General features: G+C 39.9%; 1 protein-coding gene across 5 annotated transcripts in view; it reads right to left on the bottom strand.

The window, feature by feature from the left end:
• Positions 1-20,048, bottom strand: part of kif21b (kinesin family member 21B) — a 182,227-nt gene that overhangs the window by 55,898 nt on the left and 106,281 nt on the right. For all 5 annotated transcript variants that reach the window (XR_011955397.1, XR_011955396.1, XR_011955398.1 and 2 more), the window contains exons 12-18: positions 19,908-19,983; positions 14,976-15,084; positions 11,599-11,787; positions 8,613-8,812; positions 6,210-6,317; positions 1,456-1,524; positions 175-404 (exon numbers count right to left, since the gene is read on the bottom strand). Coding sequence is in view for 1 of the 5 variants with exons in the window: in XM_072563572.1 (XP_072419673.1) it covers positions 175-404; positions 1,456-1,524; positions 6,210-6,317; positions 8,613-8,812; positions 11,599-11,787; positions 14,976-15,084; positions 19,908-19,983 (981 nt within the window). In the remaining 4 variants the exon portion in view is untranslated. The remainder of the gene's footprint in view (positions 1-174; positions 405-1,455; positions 1,525-6,209; positions 6,318-8,612; positions 8,813-11,598; positions 11,788-14,975; positions 15,085-19,907; positions 19,984-20,048) is intronic.

Here is a 20,048-nt window from a genome sequence, read left to right as displayed (position 1 = left end):
GGACTGAAAGTAAGAATGACTCCCGTCACTATTATGAGATGATTTCCACATCCTTTTTTGTGAAACAACGAGCTTATCACATCCCACTATACCAAACAAGCTCTTCCATTGACAGGAATTTATTAGTATTGTTTCAGTTTTCACTTTAAGACATGTTACGGATTACATGCTTACCTTGCTGCCCTTGTTCCATTCACTGCAGAAACTGTCTCGTTCCAGGCTGCATTTAACTTTCTGTTCCACTGTTTAACAATATTGGAGACAGATTTTGAGGCAGATTCTGGTTCTGAAGATGTGGTACTGGCTGAAAGTTCTGTTCCAGAGTCCAGGACATTCTGCTTCCGGTTTACACGACCAGCGACTCGGTTGGACATTGGTTTGGCTAATCTACGTAGAGCACTAACCTAAGCACAACAAAAGAAAAGAATAACTGCTGAAATGATGCAAGATGCGGTAAATTATAGATATTCTCTTTTAAATGAGATGATTTCATCATTGATGATTCCTACTTGAAGAATTTTATTTTTAAAGGGTATACTATCCATCACTGATACACATATTAAAATTAATGTAACTGTAAAATCATCTGATTAATATTACCACTGCCAGTGTAACTTATTTAGATTTCTCAAAACCCCTGCCGATGGAGGTATAGCCAACTGAGGCCCATGGCATAAGGAACCCAAAACTTGGGAAAGAATACAGCAATGAATTAATTTATTTCTACCATAAAATCCGAGTAAACTTGCAAATTACTTTTGTATACAAGTAAACATTTCCTTTCCCTTCTTACAGTTTGCCAGCCAAGGTCTGACATTGAATCTTTCTGTGTAAACTTCAGTTTCAAGGTCCTCAGCTTTTGGGAACTATAGTTATATAAAAGAAAAACTATTTTATGGCAGATTAGCATAATTTTTATAAATACTAATTAAGTTACTGCAATCTTTTGGTAAGATAGCAAAATTGGTGGAATTCTTTCTCACAGACACTTGGGATTAAGTCAACAAATTTACGCAACAGGACTACATAGAGATATTAATAAGGATTCTGTGGCTGAGTTCGTGCTTGAATAGTGTTGAGTTGTTCTACCTCCTTCCAAAGTTAAGCTTTATAGCCTGTCTGATTATTATACAAACATAAACGTATTTGCCTGCTATTTTCTGAGTTCTTAATTTTGTTTGAATTAAGATATTCAATTTAAGAATAATTTTAAGAACTTACGAGGATGTGATTTTATAAAACTGTTTCTAACAAAGCCCCCTAAATGTACTAATCACAATGCTATATAAATGACAAAAAAAAACTAAAGAGGCGAACAAAGTAAATTAAATAATGCAAGAAACAGAATAGAATACATGAGCTTCTGCTTTGCAGTGGCATAGAGCAAGCAAACAGCTAATCTAAAATGCACTACGTTAGGAATTAGAATCTGGATTTTTAATCGTAAATGCGCACCTCTTGTGTTTTTCTGCGTAGGACGATTTCTTGTTGCCGTTTCTGAGACTCCAGGGCTCTAATTTGATACTGAAATGAAAAATGATAAAAGCAGACCAACTCAGTTAAAAACCATCGGAACTAACTAAAAAAACATCCTCAGCAGCAGGTAAAAACTGGTAAGCTGCATCATCTGATCTTCACATTCCAATGTCAATCTGAATCCCGACAATTGGGATCCACGGACAGCCAAATCACGGTGAGTAAATAATGGTTCACCTGTAAGTTCAGTTGTGAAGTTGTCACTGACTCATGCTAGCAGAATAGGAAATCCCACTGAAGGATGCCCATGAGAATCCAAAGTTTTGGACATGTAAGTCAAGATTATCCAAACTTGTTCACGCTTGTCATACTCCACCAGAATGGAGTAAGGCAGCTCTGAAGCACAAAATCAAAGCTAAGACTGCAACAATGATTGCAAAATGGTCTTGCCCACATGCTGAATGAATATGCACGGAGTGATATTTTTAATGTGGATGAAACTGAACTATCATACCATCTCTTACTAAATTGAACATTAATTGCTTAAAGACAAAATGTGTAGTGGTGTGTTACTGCTACTGTCTGAGCAAACCATGGAGGGGAAGAAAAGCTGTTGCATTTTGTGATAGAAATCTTTGCTCATGTCAAAGCGTTACTGACACAATATGAGGCTGAATGACCTCCAGCATTTCTGAGGCATGGATCAGTAAAGTGGACAGAAATGTATCAATGGAAGAACAAGGAAGCAATCATGCTGATGGACCAACGAATATGTCTTTTCACAAGCCTGTTTCCCTAGCAGAAATTGGAAAGGGATAAAAATGCTCCAAGAATTCAACCGCAGCATAGAAATGTTGACGATAGGAGTAGGTGGAGGCCATTCGGTCCTTTGAACCTTCTATACCATTCAGCATGATCATGGCTGATCATCCAACTCAGCAGCCTAATCCTGCTTTCTCCCCATATATTTTGATCCAATTCACCCCAAGTGCTATATCTAGCCACCCCTTGAATACATTCAATGTTTTGGCATCAACTAATTCCTGTGTTAATGGATTCCACAGGCCCACCACCTTTTGGGTGAAGAAATGTCTACTCATCTCTTTCCTAAATGGTCGACCCTGAATCCTCAGACTGTGACCCTTGGTTCTGGACGCACCCACCATCGGAAGTATTCTCCATGCATCTACCTTGAATAGTCCAGTTGGAATTTTGTAAGTCTGAATAAGATCCCCCCTCATTTGTCTGAGCTCCAGTGAAAACAATCCTAACCTAGTCAATCTCTCCTCATAAGTCAGTCTTGCCATCACCAGAGCCAGCCTGGTAAACCTTTGCTGCACTCAAGAGAGAGCAAGAGCATCGTTCCTCAGAAAAGGAGACCAAAGCTGCACACAATATTCTAGGTGTGGCCTCACCAAGGCCCTCTACAACTGTAACCACACATCCCTGCTCCTGTACTGTAACCCTCTCCCAATGAAAGCCAACATTCCATTTGCCTTCTTTACCACCTGCTGCACCTGCATGCTTATCTCAGCGACTGGTGCACAAGGACACCCAGGTCCTGCTGCACACTCCCCTCTAGCAATTTATAGCCATTCAGGTAGTAATCTGACTTCTTGGTTTTGCTCCAAAATGAATAACCTCACATTTATCCAAATTATACTGCATCTGCCATTGATTTGCCCATTCACCCAACCTGTCTAGGTTATGCTGAAGGATCTCTGCATCCTCATCACTGTTTACTGTCCAACCCAACTTGGCATCATCTGCAAACTTTGAGATGTTACACTTTGTTCCCTCATCCAAATCATTAATATGTATATGGGGAAAAGCTGGGTCCCAGCACTGATCCCTGTGGCACCCCAATAGTTACTGCCTACCAATTTGAAAAGGACCCATTAATTCCTATTCTTTTTTTTCTTCTCTACCAACCAGTTTTTTATCCATCGCAATATACTTCCCCCAATCCCAAGCGCTTTAATCTTGTACAATAATGTCTTATGTGGGGCTTTGTCAAATGCTTTCTGAAATATACCATGTTGACTGGCTCTCCCTTGTCAACTCTACTGGTTACATCTTCATAGAATCCCAACAGATTTGTTAAGCATGATTTCTCCATCATAAATCCATGCTGACTCTGTCTGCACCTGCCACTGCTTTCTAAATGCTCCACTATAAAGCTCTTGAATTCAAGAATCTACCCCACTGCTGACGTTAGGCTTACTGGTCTCTCATTCCCTGATTTCTCTCTACCTCCCTTTTTGAATACTGGAGTGACATTAGCTCCCCTCCAATCTGTAGGGCCTCTCCCAGAATCTATTGAATCCCAGAAGGTGACCACCAATACTTCCACTATTTCTAGAGATGTAAACATGGAAAACATGTTGACTGCACTGACAACATAGTACTGCTCAAAGCAGTACATTAAGCAGAAAATAGACTACTAAGTTTTTCCAAAGGCAAATCATTTTCAAAGCCTTTTAATGTACATAGTCAGGTCATTTTAAGGTGTTTTTGGTTCATTGTGTTTTGACATAAAGAACATTTTAGCCAATCAGGTCACATAGGATTTTTCTTACCTATTTCACAGCTCTGCTCAATACAAATTTATGGACGGTCCCTGTGTTTCAAATTATCATGATGTTTGTGTATTCTTGTTTGATTAAGACTGTAATTTCTACAGTATTCTAGTTATCTATCATTTTCATTTTTTTCAATCAGGTTACTTACTTGGAATGGTAACAATGGTTTATTTTTATTTTAGTTGATGATCTCCTTAATCTGAAGAGTTTTTCTCGCTGCTCCAAATTAATATTTTGTAGCCATTGTTGGATAGAAAAATCAGGGTTAGAAGTGGGACTCTTCCTTGTCATGAACCATGTCTGACTGAGTAACAGACTAGCATTGCTATACTTCCTGCCAGGGAACTAACAGTGGGAGAATATCAAAACTTTATTTAAAAAGCAGCAAATCTCTGCTGGTGATTTTCTTTGCCTTACTGGATCGAAGGTTTAAAGCAGGCCTATTCCTGCTACTACATTCTATTTTCCTCAATGTTGACAAGTTAGCCTTCACTTATTATTTTGGTCGACTTTTTTTCCATCAATCTCCTATTCGACCTGGTAGTAAACATTTAAATCTGCCCATGTGTTACAGATCTGATCTTGTTACACATGTACAGAGTAGGCACTTTGGATATCCACTATTAGCGTCAAGTGGCCTTAAAACAAAATTATCCCAACCTTTTAATATCAATACTTACTGTAGGGGGGTCAGAAGATGTTGTCTGCCATTAATAACTCAGTTCAGCCAAGAGTGAGGGTTGAAAAGCCCATATGCAACATTCTTGATGCAACAATGAAAGATTGAATTTCAATAATAAAAAACAAAATAGTATTGGTGAAGCTCGCTGTCAGTGAAAAGCTGAAGGTGTGACTGAGTAAGTACAGGTGTGAAATTTCCAGAATCCAAGGGAGTGTTGATCCAACAACAGATGGTGATCAACCAGAGTGGCTCGTGAATGGGAGTTTCAAGGCCAGATTTGCAGAAGTGAAGAACTATAATCTCTTGTGGTGAAGTTTGGTGACACACCGTGTGACTAATAATTTGGGAATTTTGCTCAGAAATCCATTGCATCTGTTTTAACTGCATTTGCATTTCGATGTGTACTGTGGGATATTCAATCACAGGTTATTATCAGAATTAATATGTGTTAAATTTAGTGTGTTAGAATAAAAGTCATACATTTATAGTAGGTTATATTACTGTTCTAACATTGTACAAAAATATTTATTGCTGTTTGTTCAAAACTTAGAAACTTGTGTCTTTATGCTCTGAATCCCTTGAAATTCACATTTCACCTACTTTAAATGAAGTTACTAGTCCCTCGCTGGATTGTAACATAAATTTGGTTGTCTGTTCCAGCCTTTCACTTGAAAAAATTTCCCTCGATTTCTCAAACAAAATTTGACACCAACTGGATATTCCTGATGAAGAGCTCATGCTCCAAACATCGACCCTCCTCCTCCTCAGATGCTCCTGACCTGCTGTGCTTTTCCAGCACCACACTCTTTGACTCTGATCTCCAGAATCTGCAGTCCTCACTTTCTACCAACTGGATATGGCAATGTGACTGGTGACTAAACACTTAGCTAGACTAAAAGAAGTAGGTTTAAAAGAGCATTTTTTAAATTATTCATTCCAGGATGAGGGCATCACAGACATGGCCAGCATTTAATGTTAAGAGTTAACCACAATGCTGTGGGTCTGGAGTCACATTAGGGCGGACCAGGTAAAGATGGAAGTTTCCTTCCCTAAAAGGACATTAGTGAACCCCATGAGATTTTCCCCAATGATCGACAATGGATTTGTGGTCATCTTGAGACTCTTACTTCTGGATTGTTTTTATCAAATTCAAATTCCACCATCTGTCGTGGTGGGATTTGAAGGCAGATCATCAGAACAATACCTGAGTCTCTGGAATAGGAGTTCAGTAATAAGAGCTGTTACCTCTCCTGAGGATAGAAGAAGAGAGAAAGGTAGAGATGTTTAAGGAGGGAATCACAGAGTATCAAGCTTGGGTAATTTTTAAACACAGAACAGTCCATTAGCCAATAAATCCTTTTTCAATCCTATTTGTGAATATCTTTCTTCTGTATCATTTGCCTTCAATGTGAATGTTGTTGCCAGTCCTCAACTTTACTGATGATTATGACCCTTTCATTAGTACTTACTTCTTGTCGCCTCTGTTCCTTTTTCAATTGTGCAATCTCACGGTTTCTCTTGCTTTCAATCATTCTCATTCGTTGCTGATCCTCCCTCATCTGTTTCATGAGTGTTACCTAACAAAACCAAATTACAGGAAAAATAATTAAATTATTGCACACTGAGGACTGATATTCTTATTGCATAAAAGATTGGTAACAGAAGGCAAAATGTTTTGTACAGAGGTAATAGGAATACATTTTCAGAAATAATTGAATGCTGGTAAACTTCCTGATCTATATCAAGTGAGATGTGAAAAAAAATTCTAACTATTTTGTTTTCTACCTGAGGTAATGTTGTTTCAAAATAAACATTAGCTGCATGCTTTGGATTATTATATCTGTGACCAGCAAAATATCACAGTTACAACAATTAGGAATTAAAATAAGCCAACAATAAGGAGCATATGAATTAGGACCAGAGGTAGACTATTCAGCTCCTTGACTATTCAAGATTATAGTCAAGATTAGAGTGGTGCTGGAAAAACACAGTTTATTCTTACAACAGAGTTAAAATACAATTAAAAAGAACTGGCGTAACCTTACCTCTGTTGATATACTGAACAAATCTAAGTGCTATTTAACCACTAATCATCAACAGTTCCAATATAGGCAGCATTGCATAAACACGCCCTTTGGCAAAAATTTCAATGCAGCAAAAAAGCAGTGATTGTTATGCGCTGTTTCTCTCCAGTCCAGAAGAAGCAAACAATCTGTTCCTTTTGATTTTTAAGAGGAAGCCTCACTATCTAAGATTTCACTACACCACATAACTGCCAGCAGAAGGCTTCAACCAACTAAATGAATGTAATTCTAAAAACCTTCCTGGGTCTGTTTGAGCCCTGACCTTGCACACTCACATTCCTTCTTTCTAATTAAAAAAACAAATCAATTTACTCTCCGTGCCTGAAGCAGCTACCTTTGCAGAAGGGTGACAACACCCCTCTGCATGAGAAACAGGACAGAACACATCTCTCTGAAAAGCCCAGTATCATCGCACTCTTGCTATCCATTTCTATGTTTCCTGCTAGCTTCCTCTCATATTCCAATTTTTTCCTACCAATAAACTTTTAGTTATTCTCTGCCATTCTTTATATTCTGATCAATGAAGTGACCTCGCCCTGATCTTTACAGTGATATGCTTTTGCCTTAATTTTCACATTTCCCTTAACATCTTTAGTTAAACACAGATGATGGGTCCTCCCATTATAATTTTTCTTTATAGTAGAAGTAATTCTACCTGTGAGTGTTCTGTAATACTATCTTAAATCTCTTCCATTGTGCCTCTGTTGATCTATTCTCCTAGCCGAATATGCCAGTACACTTCAGCGAACTCAACTTTCAGTCCTAAGTAGTTGCCCTTAATTAATATTTAAAATACTAGTCTCAGATCCAATCTTCTCCCTTTCAACATGGATGTAAAATTCAATCACATTATGATCACTGCTACCGAGGGGTGTCTTTCCTCTATGATTGCTCAGTAGTCCTGGCACATTATGCAATTCTAAGTCTAATACAAAGTTCTGAAGAACAGTCTTTAAGCTCAAAATGCTAACTGTGTTTCTCTCTCCAAGGAGGCTGCCAGACTTTCCTGTTTTTATTTCAGGTTTGAATCGTCTGCAGTATTTTGCTTTTACTTAACCAAGTCCAACATAAAGACCTCTGGTCAGTTCTAGAATATGCTCTGCTTAGAAACTAACTTGAAAGCATTCTCTGAACTCATCTAGACTCCTACTGCCAATTTGACTTTTCCAGTTGATGTGAGGATTGACATCACCCGTGCTATTCCTTTAACATAAGGACCGAATATTCTTTTTCCTATAGCTAGTCATAAATTGAAGGGGGCCGAGATCACTTTCGTTCATGACATCTTTCCTCCAATATTCCTCAACTCCACCCAAACTGACTCTCCATCCTAATCATCAAGAATTTTGAAAATGCCATCCTTGATTATCAGTCCAACCCCTCCAGATTTGCCTATTTTCCTACAGTTCCTGAATGTCATTCACCCCCCAATCCTATGCTGAGGTGGACAGGTAGACTACAGGAGTTTGAAGGGTGCCTGGGCAGGTCAAATAGGGTGACGGTCTGAGTAGTTCTGACTCTCTTTCACCTTCTCCCCCCACTGTCTCCAGCAACTCAACTCCACGATCAGATCCCATCCCTTAGATATCCCCCAACGCCGACATCTCATCCTCTGCACTCAGCCCGAAATATCAGCCACCAGTGCAGAGTCCCTTACATTCTTCCTCCAGTGTCAGTCAGTCTTGTAGCCCATGATGAGATTTCAACTAGACAATTTAAAAGGTGAAGATAATTATGTAGATTGGATGTTTAAGATGATTTCAGTTGAAGAATGTGTGCGCATGATACCTTTGTTTTCCTCATTTCTGCCACTTCACTCTGTAGTTTCCTCAGCTCTCGTTCATATCGAGTTTGATTCTTCAGCAGGCGTGCATGCTCTTTCTGTGCTAACTGTAGCTTCTGCAGCTCTCGATTCATTTCCTTCAATTTTTTCTCATAGTCTGCTTTAATCTTGCTGGCTTTCTCTTCTGTGTTGCATTCCATAGACCCTGAGCAAATAAAATCACACAAATAACTCAAATAATTTCACCAGTTAAAAGTTCAACCTATATCTGGAACTGAACAATAATGCTGTGCTTGTGAAGCTAAAAATAAGATTGCAATCCCTGTTGGGTGCGCTGGTGTCCTGGGTCCCTATTATTTAGTGGTAGGGGCCATTTCAATCAGATGGGAAGATGGTGGTGGGTGGAAACCATCTGGCATTCCCACCTCCACCTTGATGATATCAGAGGCAACATGGCCTCCCTAACCTGTCACCAAATGAGACTTTTAAGTCGATGCTAAATGCACACTTAAGGGCCTCATCCATCAATCGCAGGTGGAGGACAATTCTTCATGCAGGAAGAACGTCAAACAAACACTTATATAGTTGTTTGTTGGTTCCTGCGGGCATGGTGGATCCTTCATTCAAAAGCATTTAGTGCCTGATCAAGGAACATGGCATTGAGAAAAGGAGACTCCACTGATATTGAATCCCCTCCCCATCCCACCCACCTAAACCTCCTTCCATCCTGTGATACTCCCTGACCATGACTTAAATGTGGCCTGGGATCCAGCCTCAAGTGATTGTCAGAGCAGCTGCAGCCACTATTCCCTGCTGAGGCTGCCATTCAAAATCTCAGCAAGCAAGACCCCTGTCCCCGGGGTCATCATTTCTGGGGGAAGGCTGACTGCTGGCCTTTCAAGTGTCTGAGTGAAACAAGGCATGGCAGGCTGTCCAAAATGAGGCTACATGGGGCTCTCACTGGCTGTCTAGCCACTAGCTGAGACTCCCATCATCTCCACAAGAGTTCACCCAAGATTTCAGATTTCAGCTCATTCACCATGTGGAGGCACATCAATTTGGAAAGAAGGAGGAAAAATATAAAGATGGTGAAAGAGGAGAAATGAAGAAGGGCTAAAATAGGTCATTGTCACACCTCAGGGAAAGTCTTGATATTTGAGAATGCAGTGTCCTCAACTCAGATATTACATTGAACCACATTGTCACAAAGACAAACCAGATGCCCTGATTAACTGCTGATAACAGTATTGGCTTTCAATCACTTTACCAACTCAACAATTACTGAAGGGCTGTTTTAAGAGCTTACAAATTGTTTCTGCAATCCAGAAAGAAAATATCCAAGTACTAAGAAGACTATAAACTGTATGAGTTCAGTGCTCATGCTGGATATACTTGCCTCTGTGTTCCCAATGGGGAATAACTTCCAAAACCTAGGTTGAGTTCCACTTGACCTTTCACTCTAGATTTATTTGAAAAAGGAAAATTGGCTCACAACCAAAGACAAGAAAGTACTACCTCAGACAAGAAAGTACTACCTCAATCCCCATCAGACCCTGGGATAATTCAGTCATAGAATATCCAGCCATTGCTGAAGAACTGAGAGACAAAGACTGAACAGGCAGACAAGGGCGAGTACACAAGGGAATCAGAATGGTCTCAAATAGCAAGAGCACATTTGCTTTGTTGTTGAAGAAATGTATGCAGATCAGATGTTTGCAAATTTAGGGAAAGGTGGGGAATAATTGACAAGAAAAGGACTTGATTAATTTCTAAGTGACATTCTTAGAAATTATGTAGGAGAGCAACATGTCAGCATGCAATTGTGTTGAGTTTGTTGCCATAACGGGGCTGCACAAATAGCTAATATTTACCAGTGGGTTCTCAAGTCAGCTGAATATTTTCCTCTGTGCTGTACTTATAGCTGCACAGCAGATGGCACAATACAAATACTGCTTTGCGAGCAAAACACAACTCTTTTGAATATCAGTCTTCGTTCCAGTAAACCACTTAGCATCTGGAGTCATGGCATTGATACCATCAGATAGGCACTAAAAATTAACTATACTGGAGCCTCTACACTAGGCCCCATAATTAACCTCCTCAAAGGAGAGGAACAAAAGAAGGGAGGGCATTTGTTTTTGATGCACAGCTTGAAATCATAAAGCGTTTTAAAAAATACAAGTCAGAAAGCCTTTAACAATACTTCAAAATAATTTTCACATTCAAAACTATGTTTTTTTTGACAGGAACTTGAAGAAACAAAATTGACAGAACAAATATAAACAAGTTCTAAAATCCTTTGAAGTTCCAGAGTTTCATTCAGATTCTCAAATGCCCACCATAATGCTCATCACAAGCTATCCTTAATTCCTCTTCCCGAAAGTCTTCTCAAACATAAATGGTGAGCGGTTAATAAATGAGAGAATGTAACCTAGCCTGAAACCTCATACCTAACTAATTTATACCTATAGTGAGGGAACAGTGCAGCAGCAATCTAAGGAAATTTACCTCTAAGAAGGAATATTATGCAGAGGCTGGATTACGATTGTGTCCGAATTTAGGCCGCAATTAATTATGGATTTCTCCTTCCTCTCTATTTCTTCAGCACATGAATATTTAAAGCTTAAAGACATCCAAACTTAAATGTCACTAAGGCAAAAAAGAAAATATATACTCTCATTCACCCACCAAAAATAATTGCAAGACATACCAATTTTTTTTTTGATTGGCAGGGATAGAAGAGTGATGGCATGTACAAGGACAGTTTTTTTCAGCTCTTACTTATTGGATTAGTCTCTCACTTGTATGTGAAGTAACACATGTATCTGGAAATATCAGAAGTGATAAAGTAGATATATTTTCAACATGTACTGAAGACAATAGCATTTTGGAAATATAAGGACAAAAAATGGCACAAAATGGCTGGGAATGTTCTTCTTCCAGCTGTGAAAACTGCACATCCTTACACATAAAAAAGAAAGTAACCCATACCAAGGTTCTGGAGAACACGGTCTCTCTCTAGCTGTGTGTCCCGGATCTTATTCTGTAGCAAGATCAGTTTTTCCTCATACTGCTGTTTCAATATTTGCAATCGCCGCTGGCTATTCTCGAGTTCATCAATGAGTTTCTGCTTGATTTCAATCTCACAAGTTATATCAGCAAGGTCAGCCTGGTAATTAACTGAGAAATAAGCAAAGAAACAATCCATCAAACCATTAATACAATTTAACAATCAACAATTCAAATTTCAAGGCTACCTTGTCTTAAATGCTTTCGAATCATAGTTACATAATCTCCAACAAAATGTAGATGCTCACCAACCAAATGAAAAGTGCAGGTGACAGCACAGACTGAGTTTAGGAGATCGCTCTGCAGAATTAACAGCTGTAAATTGAACTAAATGTATTGAAAATTATGCATCTCAGACATTTCAGCCACCTCCAATGCTTGGTTACATTCAGTCAGTGTCTAAAGTGCAGAACAGGTGTTAAAATGGTAATGTAAAAGATTTGGACAAGAAATAATGGGCAGAATCTTCTGCTCCATCTGGTGCTGAGCTTAGAGGCAGGAAAGGTAGCAGCATGGTGACATACATGAATTCCACTGCTTTCTAGCTCAGCTTGAAAGTAAGAGCAGCTAAAGACCTTATTCAGCCATCACCACTCGAACTCAGTCTCAGGCAGACCTTTTGCCATGCAGCACGCACAGCATCTAAACTGTATGGCCAACTTGTCACCTCTAGGTGAAACACCACCCCTGACCAATCATATTGCCAGTCCAAGCCATCACATGATCTTGGGACCTTGTTAAATATTAGTCTGGCAGCAGCCACAGCCTCTGCAAGAGCTGCCAGCCTTTGATGGGTTGGCAGCTCTTGGTAGCAAAGTCTTCTGCTCCCAAAGTTTTGATTCCAAGGGAAGACTGGTCTCGCTACTGCCTTATGCGGTCTGTGGTTCAATGGGCCTTCGTGAAAAGAGAAAAGGGAGCTCACTTGCCAGCTCTCTAGTCAGCAAGTGTAGCAGCCCCCCACCCCCAACTGCCAAACAAGATTCTGCCCAATAACTTTCAGAAAGTGAACTCATCCAAGTTTGTAAAGCAGAATTTGCAATACTACTGAGTACCATGTTCAACACATAAAGTACAGTCCGAAAAAACTGACAGGATGAAGGTTACAACCTTATGTTCAGCTCAGCACCAAACCTATGCTGACACAGACCACTTGGTGAACCTTAGCAGACTGCAGGATAAGCACCCAAGAAAGGAAATCTGAATGTTTCTTTGATTCAGGAAGAAACATCATTGAAAATCCCATTAACATTAATACAGCTTTATTTTTATGCTGGTAAACAATGATAATCATACGGACCAAATAAAAATGTACTAAATCATCTAAACCTACACTTAACCAGAATCACTGAAACACATTCTGAATCAGCTATTCATTAAGTCTCTTTTTGCAGACATTAATCAGCCTCAGTAACAGTCCATTGCCACATGAACTTTATTAACTTTAAGCTTGCTTGCTTGAGGGCTTGTTAACATTACATTGATGTCTTCTTTCTATCTTGTAATCAAATAGTAAACTGGAGGATATACATTTAAATTACGTAGACTTTAAAGATTTGGATCTCTCTTACAAATTTTCTTCAATCTGCACTGAACTTTGGGACCAGGATATTTTTGAATTGTTTCATAATACAATCCTCACTAAGAGCTTAGAAATTGGATGATGCCTGAATTAGGGCATGATTCATGTACAATACACATTACAGCTGTCGAAGGAAGCCACTGAGCAGACAATAGGAAAATAGGCCATTGGCCTCACTAATACTGTAGTGATGAGCAGTGGGTCCCAATTATGACCCCAAAAGCAGCTTGTCACTCATCACGGGAAACTGCAACTTACCAGGATTTTACACAATAGCAGCAAGTAAACTTGTGGGTGGGGAGTGGAAAATAGTAACTACAGCATTCTGCAGTTGGGGTATGGAGGTATGAAGTGCATTTCTGCTCTTCCTGGCTCATCATTAAAGCAAACTGGCTTCCATTTTCACAGACCATGAGTCTAATGCCTTGAGAGCATGTGCTCTGGATGATTAGAAAGGGAGTTAATCAACATACAGGGTTCTTGTGATGAAGTGATAGTGTTCCTCCCTCTGAGCAAGGATGTGGGTTCCAGTCCCAACTGGTCCAAAGATGTGCACCACATCACTGAAGAGGTTGAATGGAAGATGTCTTAACCAACATAGTGCTGGTATAATGTTTTGCTGCCCGAATAGTAATCCAAAGATCCAGATGATGCTCTGGGGACTTGGATTCAAATTCAATCATTCTGGAGTTAAAATTTGAATGATGATTGTGAAACCATTGTTGATTGTTGTTGAAACTCATATGGTTACCCAATAATGGTATGTGCACACCTAGTGAAGAGCAAGCATATGTGCACCATGTAACATATTGAATCCAGCGCCCATTTTCCCTCCAAACATATTTCAGAGTTTTATAAGCACAGTCGTACAATAATTATGAAGTGTATTTCTAATGGTCAAATGGTGACACTTTTTTACTTACATTAAAACTTTTGATTTCTCCTGCCACATAATAAATCTGGTTTCATTGCACTCTTCACAAGCAGATATTTACAATAAGCTCATTTAATTTCTTATTATCTTTATGTTCTGACTCCTCATATATTGAAAAATTACTCTTCTTAACTTTTGCATTACTCTCAAACACTACGCTCGGCTATTGTGGTTGGATTTTGCTACTTCTTAATCCCTTCATTTTTAAAAGGATTGAGGTTTATAGAAGATTTTTACAATATCAGGACATCCCAGAATGCTTTCTTGTTGCAACAGAAGACCATATTTTGCACTATTAACTGCAGTGGGTTAACTCTAGCTGAAGCTTAATCTGTATGGTTTTAATGTTCTAAATATTCTTCTGGGCAGTGTGGTGGCACAATGATAAGCACTGCTGCCTCACAGCGTTGGGGACCCAGGTTCAATTCCATCCTTACTGATTGTTGTTAAAACCCATGTGGGTATGAAACCCATACTGGGTATGTGAATACCCAGTGTAGAGAGCGTGCCCAAGCCTCAGGTGACTGTAAATGTGGAATTTGCATGTTCTCCCTGTTGTTTGCATGGATTTTGCCTGATATGCCCCATTTTCCTCCCACGATCCAAAGGTGTGCAGGTTCATGCGTGGTTATGGGAATCGGGGGTTGGTCTGGGTTGGATGCTCTTCGGAGGGTAAGTGCAGACTCAGTGGGCCGAAAGGCCTCTTTCTGCACTGTAGGGATGTGATTCTGTTCTCAATCCTACTTAATAAGCTCAGAAAATTCCATTATGGTTTGGGATTATTACCCTTTTCTTCTGATTCTGTATCGGTTTCATCAAGGCTGCCATCACTGTCAAATTCTTCATCATCTCCACCATCCTCATCTTCACAGCAACTTTCTTCATGCTCCTCCTCCTGAAATTACACAAGAACACAATGTAGCTGGCAGAACAGATAAATTCATTGTGGGAGTACTTGAATTAATGTAGCGTGTCAGATATATTGGAAGACATCAGAGGGCTCTGTAGGACGTAGAAAAAGCAAATAAAATTAATGTCAAACATGAGTAAAATAGGAGGAGTCAGTGCTGTCAACATAAATATGTTCCATTTGTGCTGACTTAATTTGGATTTTAAGACATTGTCTTAACTTGGAATTTGATTTTCAATTAGGCTGTGTTCTAAGCACATTTTTTTTCTAAAGCTGCCCTGTTCCATTTAGCTTCAGGGCAGAGGACAAGTAATAAATGAAACCAAAAGAGAAAATGCTGGAAAATCTCAGGAATAAATGATATTCACAGGCAGAGAGGTGGCCTGTAGGAAAATAATGCCAGCTTCAAGACAACAAAATATGCTTGAACTGTGGCTAGTTCAACAAGGACAGACACGAGAGACTTTATCAACTGGGTCTCTGTGGTTTACTGTTTGACTATTGATCTTAGTCAATGCAGATAAGAATACATCCCTAATTATACAGAAATTGTGTTTGTGAAATAGAGTTTCAGGAGCACGAGAATTTTAGTTTGTTCATAATTGCAGGTTTAAAGAGTCAATGCTCATATACTAGAACTCATATACAAGGTTAAGGCTGATCTTCTACCTCAATTCCAGCTTCCCGACTCCAAATCCATTGATATATAAAAATGCATTGCTCCTTGTTTTGAATATATTCAGGAAGTGAGTGTACACAGCCCTCTGCAATGTGAGTTAAAAAAAGCCTTTGATCTTTATTCTGAAACTGTGACCCGTGTTCTCAATTCTCCACAACAAGAAAAAGCTTTCTCAGCAGCGACTCTGTCATAGAGTCATAGAGATGTACAGCTTGGAAACAGACCCTTTTGTCCATGCCGACCAGATATCCCAACCCAGTCTAGTCCCAACTGCCAGCACCCAGCCCATATCCCTCCAAACTCTTCCTATTCATATACCCATCCAAATGCCTCTTAAATGCTGCAATTGTACCAGCCTCCACCACATCCTCTGGCAGCTCATTCCATACACGTGAAAAAGTTGCCCCCTAGGTCTCTTTTATATCTTTCCCCTCTCACTCTAAACCTAGTTCTGAACTGCCCCACCCCAGGGAAAAGACCTTCTCTATTTATCCTATCCATGTCCCTCATAATTTTATAACCCTCTATAAGGTCACCCCTCAGCCTCTGACGCTCCAGGGAAAACAGCCACAGCCTGTTCAGCCTCTCCCTGTAGCTCAGATCCTCCAATCCTGGCAACATCCTTGTTAATCTTTTCTGAACCCTTTCAAGTTTCACAACATCTTTCCGATAGGAAGGAGACCAGAATTGCACGCAATATTCCAACAGTGGCCTAACAAATGTCCTGTACAGCCGCAACATGATCTCCCAACTCCTGTACTCAATACTCTGACCAATAAAGGAAAGCATACCAAACACCTTCTTCACTATCCTATCTACCTGCGACTCCATTTTCAAGGAGCTATGAACCTGCACTCCAAGGTCTCTTTGTTCAGCAACACTCCCTAGGACCTTACCATTAAGTGTATAAGTCCTGCTAAGATTTGCTTTCCCAAAATGCAGCACCTCACATTTATCTGAATTAAACTCCATCTGCCAATTCTCAGCCCATTCGTCCATCTGGTCCAGATCCTGTTGTAAACTGAGGTAACCATCTTCACTGTCCACTACACCTCCAATTTTGGTGTCATCTGCAAACTTACTAACTGTGCCTCTTATGCTCGCATCCAAATCATTTATGTAAATGACAAAAAGTAGAGGGCCCATCACCGATGCTTGTGGCACTCCACTGGTCACAGGCCTCCAGTCTGAAAAACAACCCTCCACCACTACCCTCTGTCTTCTACCTTTGAGCCAGTTCTGTATCCAAATGACTAGTTCTCCCTGTATTCCATGAGATCTAACATTGCTAATCAGTCTCCCATGAGGAACCTTGTTGAACGCCTTACTGAAGTCCATATAGATCACATCTACTGCTCTGCCCTCATCAATCTTCTTTGTTCCTTCTTCAAAAAACCCAATCAAGTTTGTGAGACATGATTTCCCATGCACAAAGCCATGTTGACTATCCTGAATCAGTCCTTGCCTTTCCAAATACATGTACATCCTGTCCCTCAGGGTTCCCTCCAACAACTTGCCCACCACCGAGATCAGGCTCACTGGTCTATAGTTCCCTGGCTTGCCTTTACCGCCCTTCTTAAACAGTGGCACCATGTTTGCCAACCTCCAGTCTTCTGGCACCTCACCTGTAACTATCAATGATACAAATATCTCAGCAGGAGGCTGCCCACAGAGTTTCCCACAGAGTTCTCAGGTACACCTGATCAGGTCCTGGGGATATATCCGCCTTTACCCATTTCAAGACATCCAGCACTTCCGCCTCTGTAATCTGGACATTTTTCAAGATGTCACCATCTATTTCCCTACAGTCTATATCTTCCATATCCTTTTCCATAGTAAATACTTGATGCAAAATATTCATTTCGTATCTCTCCCATTTTCTGTGGCTCCACACAAAGGCTGCCTTGCTGATCTTTGAGGGGCCCTATTCTCTCCCTAGTTACCCTTTTGTCCTTAATGTATTTGTAAAAATGCTTTGGATTCTCCTTAATTCTATTTGCCAAAGCCACCTCATGTCCCCGTTGCGCCCTCCTGATTTCCCTCTGAAGTATACTCCTACTTTCTTTATACTCTTCTAAGGATTCACTCGATTTATCCTGTCTATACCTGACATATGCTTCCTTCTTTTTCTTAACCAAACCCTCAATTTCTTTAGTCATCCAGCATTCCCTCTACCTACCAGCCTTTCCTTTCGCCCTGACAGGAATATACTTTCTCTGGATTCTTGTTATCTCATTTCTGAAGGCTTCCCATTTTCCAGCCGTCCCTTTACCTGCGAACATCTGCCTCCAATCAGCTTTCAAAAGCTCTTGCCTAATTCGGTCAAAATTGGCCTTTCTCCGATCTAAAACTTCAACTTTTAGATCTAGTCTATCCTTTTCCATCACTATTTTAAAATGAATAGAATTATAGTCGCTGGCCCCAAAGTGCTCCCCCACTGACTCTTCAGTCACCTGCCCTGTCTTATTCCCCAAGAGTAGGTCAAGTTTTGCACCTTCTGTCGTAGGTACATCCACATACTGAATCAGAAAATTGTCTTGTACACACTTAAGAAATTCCTCTCCATCTTAACCTTTAACACTATGGCAGTCCCAGCCGATGTTTGGAAAGTTAAAATCCCCTGCCATAACGACCCTATTATTCTTACAGATAACTGAGATCTCCTTAATATTTTGTGTTTCATTTAGATCACCCCTGAAAATATTTAATCAGAAGGTAGATAGAATTTTGAAAAACTGAGCAATTGTGGGCAATGAGAAGCTGGACACGTAGGAGGACTGGAGGCCTGGGCAGATCAGCCATTATCTTATAGAATGGGGCCGGCTTGAGGGGCTTTGTAGTCTACTCCAGCTCCTACTTGTTACACTCTCATTCATCTAAACACTCAGAATTTTGGGCATATCACTCCACACAGAATAATCCCCTCATTCCAATGCAGTGAACCTTTGTTGCAATCCCTCTTGAGCAAGTACAGGTGGTTCTCCTACAACACACGATTATTAAACGTGATTTAGTTGTAATGTGCTTAGTGAATTGCAGACTTTATTATATAAAGAGAACTCTAGTTCACGGTTATGCAATTCCATCCTTGGCACTCGCTAAACAGCAAAACCCAGCCTCAGGATCCTCTGTCTGCAAAATGCAAATTCAGTGTGTTCAGCTAAAACAGGAATGCAATCAACTCTGCAAGCCTTGAAACTGGGAACTGGAGTCTACATTTAGAAGGAACTGTATTTCAAACCATGAGAGAATCTTGAGGAGGATTGGATTCCATGTCAGCATCACATGGTCGATTGGCCTGCGTACTTTCTGGTGAAGAGCTTTGTTGAAGGTACAATGCTGTAGTCAGTGATTGCAGTGTTGCAGTGTTTTATCTACTGTTTTATTTCATTAAAATATATGATTTAAAGATTTATGTAGACTGTACTACCATGTGTTAAGCTAACTACTAGTTTTGTTTCAATTTTTACTGATACTTTTGGTGGTTCACCCTCAACCCTGCATTTCCTATAGGTCCCATTACTTATATTGTGTGATTTTCTATAGCATGGTGTCAGATGGGAACACAACTACTGCGTTATAGGAGAACACCCCATATGTTCTTCCTTAGATAAGAAGAGCTGAAGTGCACACACTACTCCAGACAGGACCTGACAAATTGCATGTGTAATTGTAGCAAAACCTCCCACTCTTCCACTCCAATCCCTTTAAAGCTTACCGTAATTAATTTGCTTTTAAGGAAGCAGTAAAGTTACCCTGGCATTTAAGTCATATTTGTGCCGACTGACACAAATGAGTTAATACAGTTTAGTTTTGTAACAGAAGCCTCCAGATGTAATCATCTCCTATAAAAGCAAGATATGCACACCTAGACCGGTAGCACAGGTATGGAGGGCAAGGGTCTCCAGTGTAGCCTGATCCATCTGCCATTCCATTGTTGGCCCAATTATTCATTTTCAAAATCATAAAAAAAAGAGACTTTCACTGAATTTGTGCCACCAAAAATGGATATGGATGTAGAAAACAAAAATATTAGAATAATTATTATCAAAGATACATAAAAAAGAATACTAGTATTAAGAAACCTCAGTTTAAAGTAAATCTTTAAGAATTCTTAGGCTTTCCTTACCCCTTCCACTTCATTGTCATCTGTCTCTTCCCAATTCTCTTGCTGTAAATTCCCTCTTCTTTTCTCTTTCACTGGGCTTTGAAAGAAAAGAGAATACATAGCAGGAAAGGAATTATGAAAAAATTAAGTTTGTGGCTAACA

The sequence above is a fragment of the Chiloscyllium punctatum genome, chromosome 45 (assembly GCF_047496795.1).
Source record: "Chiloscyllium punctatum isolate Juve2018m chromosome 45, sChiPun1.3, whole genome shotgun sequence".
In the NCBI taxonomy this organism is placed as follows: Eukaryota; Metazoa; Chordata; class Chondrichthyes; order Orectolobiformes; family Hemiscylliidae; genus Chiloscyllium; species Chiloscyllium punctatum.
The sequence above is the reverse complement of the archived record's forward strand: the minus strand, read 5'-3'. Positions and strand labels throughout refer to the sequence as shown.